Source organism: Leiobunum rupestre, chromosome 3 (genome assembly GCF_980474605.1).
Source record: "Leiobunum rupestre chromosome 3, qqLeiRupe1.1.hap1, whole genome shotgun sequence".
Classification (NCBI taxonomy): Eukaryota; Metazoa; Arthropoda; class Arachnida; order Opiliones; family Sclerosomatidae; genus Leiobunum; species Leiobunum rupestre.
The window spans coordinates 53,178,430-53,193,720 of NC_143386.1; the positions used below are offsets into that span (position 1 = coordinate 53,178,430).

At 38.1% G+C, this 15,291-nt stretch overlaps 1 protein-coding gene across 1 annotated transcript; it reads left to right on the forward strand.

Annotated features, from left to right (window-relative positions):
- Positions 1-720: 720 nt before the first annotated feature.
- On the forward strand, positions 721-11,416 carry LOC149952584 (melanization protease 1-like). The gene is made up of 5 exons (XM_090168636.1): positions 721-870; positions 961-1,069; positions 2,526-2,705; positions 2,765-2,974; positions 11,150-11,416. Exons 1-5 carry the CDS (start codon positions 823-825, stop codon positions 11,347-11,349), a joined length of 747 nt encoding a protein of 248 aa, XP_090024762.1. The 5' UTR covers positions 721-822; the 3' UTR covers positions 11,350-11,416.
- Positions 11,417-15,291: the final 3,875 nt, after the last annotated feature.

Sequence of the window (15,291 nt, forward strand, 5' to 3'; positions counted from 1 at the left end):
TTAAAAAGCTGTCGCAGGATAGTCAGGCAGAAGTTTGATTCAATATCGAGAAAATTATCTTCGAGGCTCAGAGAGAGAAAAATATACAATGATAAAGTTACATATAGCCTTTGGTTCTACGAGGATTTCAACTGTATTTTAACCTTGGGATCCAAAATAATATCAACTGCATTTTTATTTCAAAGTATTATTTTATTGAGTTTCATTAAAGTTATGTTCTGGTCACTTTTAAAAACCACCTCTCACTTGTTCATACGATATTTGTTCAGCTAATCTATTTCTAGGGAATTACTTGTCTTTTGATTTTGTAATAGATTCATAGCTCTAAAGTCAAACTCAAAATCAAATAAAGTTGCAAGTTAAAATTCAGCCCAGTTACAATTTATGCCATGTCAAATCCTAAAGTGACTGAAGAAGCGTCAAATATTACATTTCGCAAAGACGGCAGTACTCAAACAAAGCTACGTTTGGTAAGAACATACGTGCTTTAAATCGCTTTTAGTGCCGGTATCAGGGTACTGAGCAGCTCTGGCGAATTGAAGGATCCCCAATTAAAACTCATTATTAACAAACATGTAATTAACAATGCAAATTAACAATATGTACGAAATAGATTCTACTCTTATACAATTCGCCAACAATTGCAAATTTAAGTAATTTTGTTAAACAACTAATAGAACGTGCTATCGGAACTAAACCTAAAATTGTATTTCAGACTACTCAAGATGTGGCTTAGCCGTTAAAACTGAAGTAGTACGAAATGCATCAAAAGACCTCGGAAGAATATACCGAGAGGAAATAACCGAAACCTATTGGCCGTGGATGGCTATGTTACATGGGCCATCAGACAAGTCAGCGTTCATAAATGGAGTTAGTTTATAAAAACTATAACTAAGTTACCTATTCGTGGACATAAATGTTTTTTAGTAATATGCAAAAAAACCCTTTCCTTTATTTAAGTTTTGCGGTGGTTCCTTGATTGACCGAAAATGGGTTCTCACTGCGGCTCATTGCATGTATTACGATAATGGGACAAGGCGGGGAGATAAGGATATTGAAGTCAGACTGGGTGAGTACTATTTTTTTATTTCACCGCAAGGGATCTAGTGCCGTTTCTATAGTTTACTCCGGGTTCCTTGTTTCTCTGGATATTAGGAATTGGAAAACAGGTTTCAATTACCAGCATTTTAAGCTACACTTTGAAAACTAATACTTAACCTTTTAGTTCCAAATCGAAATATATTTCGAGTGGAGATAAATATTTTTGGACCAATTTTTGATTGATCAACTACCGGTGAGGTGATTTAGAAATACAATACTTCGATACATCGGTTATGAAAATCTGTTTCGATCTCTTTACCCGTTGAAGTCATCGGAGCCCCAGAAATTTGAGCATTAGATATCTATGAAGCCTTTAGGGCGATAAGTATAGCTGATAGATAGGAAATGAGAATTTGAAGTTGGTCTAAGGGCCCAGATATTCGCTCATTAAATATATTAATATGTCGACGTGGAACTTATATTAAGGCTTAGCCAACTTGTGATAATAGCTATACTTGTTCCATTTACAATTTAACCATACAAAAATAAAGATTTGCTAACTTAGGCCCAAGGCAGCCAGTTAATCAGCTATGGTAATACCATAAGTTTATGATACCTCTAAGTAATCAAATAAGCCCTTTCAAATTGGAAACTTTGCCTAGAAAACGTGATGTCAAAACTTGTCTTTTCGAATCCCGCGAAAATGAAAAATTTTAAAACAAATCTCGGGGAACGAAACTATATTGGGTGGGCCTAATTTTACTATTCGGAGGTTAGTGGGGTGGAAGGGAAAAGGGTTCTTTACGATAATTTTAACCGTCTAGTCTCTTTATCTAGGAGGCAAGAATGGAATATTGAAAGGGAATTAGAGAGACAAGATTATGGATTAAATAGAGAATAAACAGTTTTTAATTCTATATATCTTTATGGAAAGTTTACTTACCAGTTATAAGCCTTGGCTCTAAGCACTTTACCGTTAGCGTTTTAGTGCCTTTCTTTAAAGTTTTTACTTTCCAATCGACTTGGGATGATTTTTTCCAACGATTCGCACTCAATATAATAATCCCCTTTCAGCTGCAAGATTGCACTGACAATTTATGTGGGTTGTACACACAAATTAGCCATAATAAAATTATTATTAATTTAATCTTCCAGCACATCCAATACAAACATCGCTGTCATTAGATCGTTAAAACAGTCGGCTATTTTCATTAGCCAATGACCATGACGTTTTAGTTGAATCACGTGAGAAAATAAACCAATTCTATGCGGGGGAAACGAATTTTCCGAGGGAATATCGAAATTTCTCTCTTTTGATGATTTCAAAATATCTGTGAATTTGTTGAAAAAAAAATAAAGTAAGCCGTTCTCGTAAAAGAATCGAACCCATAATGGGATACGTTTGCAAATAAAACTGTCAATAATTGAGTGTACTATTAGAACTATCTCGAGTAAATTGCTTTAAGAACGTGTTTATATTCCAGGTTACACTACGAACAATAATCACGAATATACTCAGTCTATTTCATCGAACAAAATCTTTACCCCGAAGCCGGACTTCGATTTCAATACCTTTGATTCCGACGTGGCATTCATTCAACTGGAACAACCAGCAGATTATGAGAAACACATCAGACCAGTGTGTCTTAGTCCAGCTGATACAGGTCAGACAACCAACCAATATATTTAATATATATATTAATATATGAAAACTCGTTCTCAGATATACCGAAGGATTCTGCGCTTTACGCGGAGAACAGTGCAGGGTGGGCAATTGGCTTCGGGAAGGACGGAAAAGTTGAGAAAAGTGAAATATTCCAAGATTTGCGAGAAGTGGCGTTAGACGTAGGACCCGAGAAGAAATGCGCGAGTGGGTTAGAGGAGAGCCCTTTTACATTAACCCATAATATGTTTTGCGCCGGAGGAACGAAAAGTTGGTAAAACGCCTTTCTATAAAGTCTGAGGACCTTGTTTAAACTATAAATTTAGAGCCCCGTGCTGAGGCATTTTATAAATTCACGTAACTTTCTGAGGATCGTTATCCTCCAAAAGTCAAGAACGAGTATCTACAATAAAGTAAATTTAAGCGTCCTCGTAAATGACGAATCTAGCACTTTGGTATTTGTTTTTGTTTAAGCGCTGCCAAGCTTTTAGCCAATAGAAAAACACGATTTTAGAAGTAAAAATTATCAGCTTTTGTTTTAACTTCCATTTTTCAGTAGAGAGTGATAGCTGTTTTTCAAGTTTAACGTTTAATTTCACTTTTAAGTATTTTCGGGCAGAAATATGGGAAAAATAAAACCAGGAGAAGAGAGCCAACAAAATTTTAGCGCCAGGTAACTACAAGCCCATATCAATGGTTTGGAAGCTTGGCCTTATTTGGAAAATAAAGAATAACCTACAAAAGTAGCGAAGATGTAGAGAAAGCCTGGGATGAAATTGCGCAAGAGGTTGCCTGTGTTTGGGAAGGGGGTTAATCGGAAGGCAGATAAAAATAAGACCAAAGCGGACGGACTTCAAAAGCACCGTGAAGAATAAGGCCCAAGCCCTTGATAGGGAAGTAAGTGAAAGGCAATCAACCCCAAGTTAAAATGTTTTAAAAACACACCTTGACCACTGTCGTGAAAATTGTTAACACCCGAAATTCAGGGCCATTTCGGGTAACAGTAATGAATACCCTACCTAGTGTAGGTGGTGTTGTGATTGATTTTACATTGAAGGTACGTGGAAAAACGCATTAAGAAGTAGATTTACGGTTTCATTTGTTATACAAAATCTTGTTTAGTTTCATCAATTAATGAGCCTGAGGAAGGAAAGCAGCTTAGAAGAGCTGGTCGAGGACATGGACATATTTGAATAATGTCATGTTAGATACGTACAAAGATTTACCTCACTTGTACTTCCATAAACAGATACAAGAGAGACGGTAATTAAAACCTACTTCCTCCTATACATGTAGCCTTTTCCAAGACCGCGATCAGAAGCAATAGAGGAAGTACTGTCCAGTCTTGATAGAAAATCCAAAAGTGGTATAATAATATTTTAAGAGAATTAAGGGTTTCCACAGATGAAGGAATTAAAGATATTACCTAAAAAAACAGAATAAGATGTAAAATAATAAAATCTATTATAAAATTAAAAAATCTCGTGAAAGGTCCTTAAACACAAAGTCAGGAGCACTTGAATTAGATATATTATGGAAACCTTGATGGTCTTGGGATATTCCCCGATACAGAACTCTGATAAAAATTGAAATATTTACTTATACTTATTCTGATAAGCATATAAAAAGGTTCACGTGACAAAACCAAAAGAAGCCACAAAAGGCAAACTCCTAGAGCCCCGGAACCAACTCCAACTGTAACATCCGTTGACACACTAGATCACGCAGCCCAGTCGGACGTTAACAATCAGGAACGTTTAAATGCAATTTTGGGCTCTGGTACTTGTCGAGTGCAGAATTGACCCTACAAATCATGCTGTTCCTGATCCAGTTCCCACTTCAACTGAAGGTTCATTTCCTAACCGTTTGGCAATAAAACAATATTGTGGTCTAATCTTAATCTTCAGGTGTTGGTTTTCCCTCCTATTGTATCATCTTTTTCAAATTTTTTCACAATTTACTTATTCATTTTATCTTTTTTTAATGTTGTAAAATAAAATTAATTAATTAATTAATAAAATATTCATTAATGCGCCTAGCTCTGATCAGCTGTTTGATATTTGTATAGTTTTTTGACCTAACAAGAAGGCTCCATCTATGCACATTTTTATTTTCTCCGAATTTGGCGTCCTTTTCGAAATTAGTGGTGGGGTGGCGGAGTGGTTAGCACTTTCGCCTCGTAGTAAGAGGAGCCGGGTTCGATCCCAACTTGTGGCACTGGGTGAAAACTCGGAACAACTCCTTCTGCGTTGAGTTTGCAAGTTCTTTCCCCACGGGTTTAAGGGGTTTTCCCCAGAGATCTTCGGTTTCCCCTTCCATAAAAACTTGTTGAGGTTAACGGTAATAGTTAGTTTAGGGAGCTGTTGGCTCGCGTGGCTTGCAGGGCTTGCCACCACCCTCCTACGCATTGTAACCCGGCCACTTGAATTAAAGGCTTTAAAAAGTCGCATGATGACTTAGGCCTAGGGTGGTGCCTTGGGTATTAGCCTAGCTGATTATTATTATTATTATTATTATTATTATTATTATTAAAATATTAAAATTATAGTTTTTTTAATGCAATTTTTTAATTTTGGGGATGATCACTTGAAAGTAGTCGAGTAATATTAATTTTAATGAACCAGTAATATAATGAAAGCATAACACGAGGTATCAATTATTTGAGTGATTAGATAAAACAGAGTTTTTAGTTTTTTATCAACATTCAAATAGAGTCCTTGACCATGAACACAAGTTTCGGGATTACATCTTAGACAATTTTGTCCCTAAGGTTGAAGTCAATTAAAGGAGAGGTGTTAAAAAAATACAGACTGAGAAAATAAAAAAAAAATTATGTGGAAAACCAAAGATTATTCTTGATGTATATTTGTTTGCCTATTTAAGTGTCCTACCAATAGCTTTTTCTATATTTTGTTTTGCTTATCCAACTAGTTTAACTGGAGTGCTTCAATGCCAGTGAAACTTAACTTCTAAGTCATACTTTCCTATAATAAAGATCTATTTCCGGTCTATTCTTTTAGTATTTTGTGATTGTAAGGCAGTACAGGGCGTAGGAAAGTTCTAGAAGTTGGAGGGGCGAAGAGAAACGAAAAGGGATTATAGAGGGAACTGTATAGTTAGTGTAGGGAGCTGTAGGCTCTCGTGGCATGAAGAGCTTGCTACTACGCTCCTACGCATTGTAACCTGGCCACCTGCTTAAGGCATTAATAGTCGCTCGATGATTTGGGCCTAGGATGGTTCCTCGGGAATTAGCCTAGCTGATTATTATAAAACAAAATGTTTTTTTTTATAATTATCTCTTCATGATATCACCACAGCTTCTGAAATGGACTCATCAACAACAAAGTAAGTAGCTATATATCTATCTAATTATACAGTAAAGTAGTTTTTAATAAGTTTATTTTTGTTAAGAAGAAATGTATTAAAAACAGTCTTCCGTTATCTTTTAGGAATTGGACTAAGCAGCTAAAGATTCTAAATCAAAACACCATAGGAATGCCAAAGGCAAAAAGTGCTTAACGTAAGGCTTAAGAGTGTTAAAGGCCAGTAAGGTATCGGAACTTTTATTGAGTACAGGCCCCACTCCTTGTCCTCGAGATCAATCAAGATCAAGCAATACCAGTATATTAATCCAGATTCACGCTACATTCTAAACACAATGTAGATATTAAATAAAGTATGCAAACGGGTTTGGTGGAAGCGTGTTGATGCGGCTGTAAAGCTGGAGCTGTAGGAGCATGTAAAGAAATCTTTGTAGTAGTTGTTGTGGTTTGGTTTGGACTGAAAAAGGAACCAAAAAATATTTGTTCCTGAGAACAAAGCATGCCTTAATAGGCTCGAGCCTGGAGTACACCTGCCGCACAAAGGAGTCTCTCTAAGAAGACATTAATTAGTTTGAGTCTCTAAGGCATACTCCTTTAAAGTATAGACACGAGCGTATAAGACCACAAAGGCTACAAAATTACAGCAGTTTGAAAGATTGCGATAAAAAAGAACCTTAAGAAGATGAACGTCAAATCTCTCTCGGCATTGAAAGTTTGGTAACGTAAAGATTTAAATCGTAAAAATACGATCGTTTTTGGCTCGCATTCAAGAAGAAAATACTTCCTGTCCTGCTGATGCACTTGTGCATCATACTCAACAGGTAACTAGAACATTAACAGTTCCTACAGAGCCACAAATTCCTATATTGAAGGGCTAACTGAAAATACCAGATAATGAGTATGTTATTGCGCTCATTTCACGTACTTTAGCGAAAACACCTTTAATAGCCTAAAACTACCGCTTGAAAATGCAATAACATTGAAAATTGAGACCCGGGAGCCGTCTAACTCTAAACTGTGGAAATCTGAGAGCCAGGAAAGAATATCCCCATCTAACTTTGCAAATGAAGCGTTATTGAAAGCAATATTTAGTATAAGTATTTTCAAGCCGGGTTGAGAAATGAAACTGCAAATATGAGATACGAAGAAATCTACCAAAACGTAACCGAAGGTTTCTATGTCAATCTGTCAATTCCGATGTTTGAAGCTTCTCTAAACCGTTTAGTCTTTGAAGAAGGAGAGGGCCACAGACTTTTGGAAATGAAGACATTAGCGAAATGCCAGGAGCTTGCTTTACGCATTGACAAAGCTATTGAAAATAAGAAAGTGCTAATTTCTTTTAAAAAATTAAAATGGAAAGATGATGCTATTGACTTATTTTTAAAAAAGAGAACAACGAATTTTTTAAGTGCACAAGAAATTTTATTTTAAAACATTCTTCACCCGACTAGTTTCGGACACGTTATCGGACCGTCATCAGGGGTATATGTGCACGCTGTCTATTTTTCTAGTAGCCATCTATTCTTCGCAAGAAAGCTGTATTTTGATTTTCAAAAAGGGACCATGTTCAGTATAATTCCTTTATTTTTTAATAGCTCTTCCGGGACAAGGTCCCTTTCACTCATTAAATGTTCTCTCCTCTCACGTAAATTTAACAAACCACTTCGTTTAGTTAGTTCTCTGGCAGACATGCGTCCAGGTACTAAATCAAACACCAAATTTATAAACACCTATTTATCCTTTGTTTGTATTATGCGTCTTGTAGAAGACCACCTGATCTTGGTTTGGAAATCATTTGGCTTTTCAAAAAATAATTCTGATGCTCGACAATGGCATGAGACTTCAGATACTTTCATTGAATTCTTCAGGCATATATAAGTCTATTAAAGCTTGAGAAGGCCACATCTGTATTCTTGAAAGTCTTAAGTAATAGAAATAGTACCACGTAATGCATATGTCAGAAACAGTTGATACCGACACATGAAAACGATAGGAAACATATACTTCTATGAGCCCTACTTTTAGGAGACACATTACCATAAATAGTTGATCTATAAAGGGTTAAATCATAGGACAGCCAATCTTGTCCATTTCAGATCGGTTTCACTTACGTTTACACCCTGAAGCCCCGTTGTAAAGCTACAGCTATTTCAAATCTAGTTCAATGTTAATCGAACAAATCATTATAGCTTTCCAGTTTTTGACAACCTGTGTAAAATTACAGCATTGAAAGAGAACGTTATTTTTTTCCAAGATAGTCACAGGGTAGCTTTAAGTTCATTTTCCAGGTTGCAAGATTGGTTTCGATATATTAGGTATTCTACTTAAGTTCCATTCTCTGAATTTATTGTTCAAATTCGTCAACTACCTTGTGTTGTGCTTTTAAGATTTTCAGTTTCGGCAATTAAAGACTGATTCAGAGCCTAAACTTTTTCATGGTGCTCTCATGCAGTGCGTAGTCTATATACTTCATCTTGTTGCACCTTCATGATTTCAGTTAAAGAAGCATGACCATACCTTAGGCCGTAGTTATGACTGTAGATATATACAAAGTTAATTTTTAAAAGACGTTTTCAGCTTAAAATTAGTCAACCTACTATTTCGTTTGTTATCATTATAGGTGTTATCAGGAGACATGACTAGGAGTTCACAGCTGGGCGCTTTTCCCAACGCGCGTTGTCAACGAAAGACGCGTCTTTACCTTCTTTAACTTTTACCCCCCAAACCGTGGTATCTCCAGTCTCGGAGACGGACCCGAGATGAAATATTTTAGTGACGCTCTCTAGCGAGGATTGTGGGAACTACCACTGAAGAAAAAACCAGTTCTGACTGGGTTGTAGAGCCGCCTTAGCGTGAGCCCGCGAGAGGGGTTTTTTCTTCCAGAGGGCGCAATGTGGATAGTATAGTATCTCAAGCGGCCAAGAAAAAAAGAAAATGCCAGAGAAAAAATTTGAGGGGTGGGTAGAAAACGGGAATTATTGGGAAAAACGGGATTTGTGTTCACGATGCCGGGCCCCATTCACCGCGGCAACCGCTGTCAACTCCTAGTCATGTCTCCTGGTATTATTAAACGTAGAGTTAAAAGGATCTTCATCGTGCTTTTCTGGTTTGCTTCTTTCGATTTCTTGCGAATTGTCGGCCACACAATGATAACTGAAATTAAGTACTTTGACACTTTATCACTATACTCTTTGTGGCCGCTTCTGTATGGTGTTTCTGTCCTAAAGCCTCCCGAGACACAGGTGTACACCAAGTTCATTTCTCAAAAATCTTAATTTCATATGAATTTAAGATGGTCACCTCAATCCATTTCTTACGGTGTTCCTTCATTACTTGGGAATGTATTGAAGGATACATAGATCTGGGTTCTTTATGGTTGACCTTGAACAGCCCGAGACACAACCGCTACTATTACTATCTCCTTTCTAAAGTTTTAAAAAATATTCAAACTATTCTTCAAACTGTACAGATTGGATCTAGGAAACACCTATTAACATTTAAAGATAAAAGAACACAGCATTACTCAGCAATCCGCATAGAAAATATCAAAGGCAGGAACATGCTTTCTTCTACCCTATTTATGCTCCCCCCCCCACTCCTAATTTTATAGAAATAATTATTCATTTGCTCTGGCCTGTAATTGGAAATTAGGGGCTTCAAGGGGGAGAACCTAGTTGCTTTGGCCATATGTTCGTCTACAATTGGCTTCAGCATTTCCACACTCTCGTTAAGGTAGAAGTTGTTGAAGATGACGCAAGCGAAAACAAACTTGAAAACCTTACTAGGGGAGTACAAAAATGGCCTCCTTAATCACTCAACGCACGCCTCATAGAGTTGAAGAAACCATTAAATCATTTGATGCAATTTAATGAGAAGATTTTGAACCTCTCTTTAGATTAATAATCTTTATGGGGGATGGGTGTCATTTGCCAAGGCTCTAAGGGACGGCCCCTGTCCACTATGAACCATGACCCTTCCAAATTTACTGAGAAGAGGTGGGACCTAAGTTTTCCAAAATAATTGCGTCTTGGGTGCTTCGGGGCCACTCCGGTACTACGTTCAGAATTCGGGTGTTAACATTGCAAATAAGCTGGTCGTTGATGGCATAACGCTTTTTTTTGCGGTTCATGTAAACGTGGGCGCTGGGAAAGGATGGCTTCTTGATTATTACAAGAATGCAGTCATTGCATCCGATAACTCCAGTGTGTCAGAATTTATAGCCCGGTGTACCTAGTAACAAAGACCATACCACCGGAGGTTTATCATCATAGTGCCCTACGCCAGCGTCCACCTAGCCCGGACAGGTGACAAATCCAGCATGGGTAATAATACCCTATACTACTGATGGTCTCACCTTTGACGCAAGCCACTCAACCCAGCAGAAAGTGCAGCAATGGATGGACCATTACCCACTTCGCACACAGCAGTGGGATTAAGAGTGGATGCTGTAGCTACTACAGCCGACACCCTACCTACGTAGGTAAAGAGTAAAACCCTTTGGATAGAGCTCCTAAAGGGGAACGACGAGCACACAGTAGTCCACGTAACCCGGTACAGCTGGCACAGGAGATCCCGGTGTGACTCCCAAAGGCCGGGAAACAGGACCACCGTGCCCTCATACGGAGTTCAAACGCCCCACAGAAGGCTACCCAATCTGCCGAGGCGGCCAGTTTGCCTGTACCCTCTCCGTTAACCTGAACCGAAACCCAGTTTTCAGCCCCTATAGTTAAATGGAGCATTTTGTCAAGCCTTTATAGCCGAAACAGATAGTGGTCACTTTATTTAGATGGCACCCCGTGCTCTTTTTACGTTTACCACAGGCATTTGTCTCTGCACATGCTCAAATACCAACCAATCCGGTGCTCACTCCCTGGATAGCGTTCAGTTTTAAAGGATCAGCCACGGTTTATAATTTTCAACCACATTTATTTATACATTATTTTTAAATAGGACAGTAATAAAGAGTGTAGGAAGCTGTTAGCTCGCGTGGCATTAAAATTTACTACCACCATTCTAAGCAATTTAACCCGGCCACCTGAATTAAAGCCATTAAAAGTCTCTAGAACCCTGGGACCTAAGGTCTAGCTGATAATTTTTATTGATATTTACTGATTATTTCTAGGAGTTGATACTTGCCAAGGAGATAGTGGTGGACCTTTTATGAAACATCAATACCACGACGATGGAAGTAGCTATTGGACCCAGACGGGCTTCGTCAGTTTTAGCCCTTCTCTAAGCTGTGGCTTAGATGCAGTCTATGGATATTACACGAAAGTATCCGCTGTGGTAAACTGGATCAACAATATAATTAGAACACATTAAATAAAAACAGAAACTTATTTAGATTAGTTTCTTTGCTATACCAGATTGATATTTTGATTACATAATTGATTATATAAGTTATATTCTATCCATTTGTAAAATGTTCAAGTATTTAGAGACAATAAAATTTCAAGTAATAAACTAACGTTATTAACGATGATGGAAATATGAATTAGAGCCTGAACGGATTGCGGATACTCCGTGAAAAATCCGATCCGTCCAATCCGTACGGTTACGGTTAAGTAATCCGTTGCAATGGACAAATTGATCGGTTGTGGATTTTTACATATTACAAATTTACGGATTGGATTTTGCTTAGATTAATCTGATCCTAAACGGATTTAATTTTCAAAACCCATTCCCCCCGTGATCCGTACACTTTGGATCCAATCCGTCCGCAACCCTTTCTCTTCGGATATAATCCGTAAGCGTTCAAACCGTAAGAAATTTAATCCGAACCATCCGATCCGACAATTAATATAATACAGTTTGTGAAAAAATCCAATACGTAGGATAACGGATGAATGTATCCGAATAATTGGACGGAGTGGTTGGTTATGGTTTTTCACCTCTTAAAAAATAACGCATTGGATTTTGATTCGATGAATCCGATACTGAACAGATTAGGGTTTTCCAAATTCAATCCGTCCGTGGTAAGTTCACTTCGGATGCAACCGTAAGCGTTTTATGCGTAGTAAATATAATTCGAACAGTCCAATCCGAAGATAAAAACGCTTACATTTGTGGGAAAACGGAATAATATATCCTAATAAATGGATTGCTTGGTTAGTTACGGATTTTGACTTCTTACTCGTTACACGAAGGGGATTTTTCTGTATGAATCTGAACTTGAATGGATTTGATTAATTAGCGGAGCGTAGACTGAATTTGTTCCTTTTCGAATATTCAATGATTCACGTGTTGGTGTCACAGAATCTACGATACTCTGCATTAGTCCTGAACGTGAGATACCGCTATAATTTATAGCCACCGAGGGTTGTTTTGGTATGGTGATAATGGCAGTGCTTCCCGGGTCCAAATTATAACGGAGGAATTCGGAGAGTCTTTAGAGCGGTGTTGATATCAATTTATTCTTTTTACGTTTGAGATGCGTCCCTGTTTGCTTTTCAAGAGTAAACATCGTTACTTTTGAGATTTTTCGCATGTGATGTTTCTGAAAAAAAAAACATGGTGTTCTTTATGGTTTACGAGAGAAAGCATCGAGGCAAGCATGATTTACGACTGAAAACATCGTGTTCTTTGTGGTTTACGATAGAATACATTTTGTTCATAGAGGCTTACGAGATATAATAATCTCGGTCACCGTATTTTACACGATAAAACATCATGATAATAGAGCGTTCTATAAAATCGGTGTGGTGTGCTTTCCCCCTTTTGAGTCCGGAGGAGGTGAAGGTTTGGCCGGTTTTTCGTGTGAGAGAAAAATATTTATCTGGCAAACCCGTAAGAAATTGAGAGCAGTCGATTTTTAGGAGTAGCGTAGTTGCTAGCCTAGGCTTCACTAATTTCTGGTTTTCCGCGCCGTTTATCTTATTTTAAATGATTTTTGTAATAAATATATGATGGCAAATAAGCAAAATACTAGTCCCAACGGGTTTAAAAATAAACTTAGATCATGAAAATATTCTTAACCCCAAACATATTTCCACACCTAGGGTCCCTCTTACAACTCCTAAAAATTGCGTCTCTAAAATATTCATATAAAGACAGGATATATGCCGAATTCTCTTAAACCAAAGAATAACAAAAGTTATTTGTCCTGCTGAACTGGCTCTATAGTCTCTATGAAAAGTTTGGCCGGTTTTGGGCCGATTTTATAGAACGCTCTATTGCGGGTTACGAGATAAATCACTGTGGTAACTGTGGTTTAAGAAATAAATGTCGTGGATATCGCCAAGAATGTATTTATTTATACTCAGGGAGAATGAATATGTCGAGATTATTTTCAGCGTTTCTCTAATTCCACCCGTTGGGCCCCCCGGTATGCTCTTCCGCTCTGATAAAATTAAATAATATTGCAATATCATTGGTTCTTAAAAATTACGGTTTTCGACGCAATTAACGCTGCAGCGAGGACGCAAAAAATAAGACCGCCTACTTTTTCTCTCCCCCCTCCCCTTAGCGTGGCGGGGTTAGGGGCTCAATGTGTCCATCGATAGTCTCGACATATTCATTCTCCCTGAGTATAAATAAATACATTCTTGATATCGCTGTTTACGATAGAAAACTTTTGGTTATTATGGATTTAAAAGAAAATATTGTGGTCATCGTGATTTAAAACATAAAATATCGTTGTCACTATCATTTAGGAGAACATACATAAACGTGATAGTATGTCGTGGTCACCGTGGATTACGATAGAAACGCTCAAGGTCATCGTGGTTTATGATAGAACCCTCAAGGTCATCGTGGTTTACGATAGAACCCTCAAGGTAATCGTGGTTTACGATAGAACCCTCAAAGTCATCGTGGTTTACGAGACGAAACATTCTGGTCATAGTAGTTTACGATATTATGTATCACGGACATATATACAAGAGTAAAAATCGTGGGTACCATAGTTCATGAGATAGTCTTACGAAAGAAAACATCATGGTGCTCCATCTAGGGTAAATACGCGCGACTAGGGCCCCGATCCTATGAAGGATCGAAATAGGGCCGATTGGGCAATTCAGCATAAAAATTATAAAGTTTGGATGTCTCAAGGAAGGGGGGGGGGTGCAATTCGAAAGGGTTGGAGGTCAAAATGACACTGCGCCGAGAGTCTACAGTCTTATAAACGCCCCAATGTGCAGAGCGGTAATCACGAGAGAAAACACCATACTTATCACGAAATCGCGAGTTCTTACTCTATTTCGAAAGTTGGAGTTTCTACTACAATTTCCCTTTCCCCCTTCGCCCTGGGTCCCGCGGAGTTTTTCCCGCTTCCTACGCTGATTAACCCTGGATGTTTAATTTGAAAGCCCTTATTTTAGGTGGTGACGTTTTGACTATTTTATAAAATGCCAATTTCACAAGATATGCTTTTTAGTATATACTAACTTTTTGGTCTAAAGCCCCGTTCACACTACAAGTAAATGGGTTACTTGATTGTATCCAATTAATTGAACGCAAGAACAGAAAAATTGAAATTTTTTCCAATCACACTCCATGTCAGGTTCGTATAAAGGGGGTCAAAGGGGGTAATTGTCGCCAAGCGCCATAAAACTAAAACGGTAGGAGGCATACTTTTAATTTTAAATACAAATTCTGAAATTGAAAATAAAGGTATTTTAACCTCTTTTAAATTACGGAAATGGTTTTGGAGCGATACATATGTGTGGCTGGCGGAGTGGTTATAGCTTTCACCTCGCAGCAAGAGAAACCGGGTTCGATCCCAACTTGTGGAACTGATAATTGTGAGTGAAAACTCGGAACAACTCCTTCTGCGTTGAGTTTGCAACTTATCTCCTCTCTTTGGTTTCCCGTTCTATAAAAACCTGTTGGGGTTAACGGTAATAGTGAGTGTAGGGAGCTGTTCGCTCGCGTGTCATAAAGGGCTTACCACCACCCTCCTTTACGCATTGTTACCCGGCCACCTGAATTAAAGGCTTTAAAAGTCGCTGTATTACTTAGGCCTAAGGTGGTGCTTTGGGTCTTAGCCTAGCTGATTATTATGGTTTCGTCCGTGAGAGGCTGAGAGGGGAGCGCGAAATGTTGTTACTTTTTATCAAGTCACATCATCCCCATTGGTCTTTTTTAGCGTTATAGTGTCTCAATGAGGTCAATTATCTGCCACCCGCGGCAACATTCCCAGTAAACGACGTTGCAGTGACGTTGCCGGTGTGATTAATAATGAACCATCTTGCCTCGAATAGGAGAGTTTTGTTAAAAGTCATCAATAATTTAGTTGATTACCGTTTGTCGTAATCTGTAAAACAA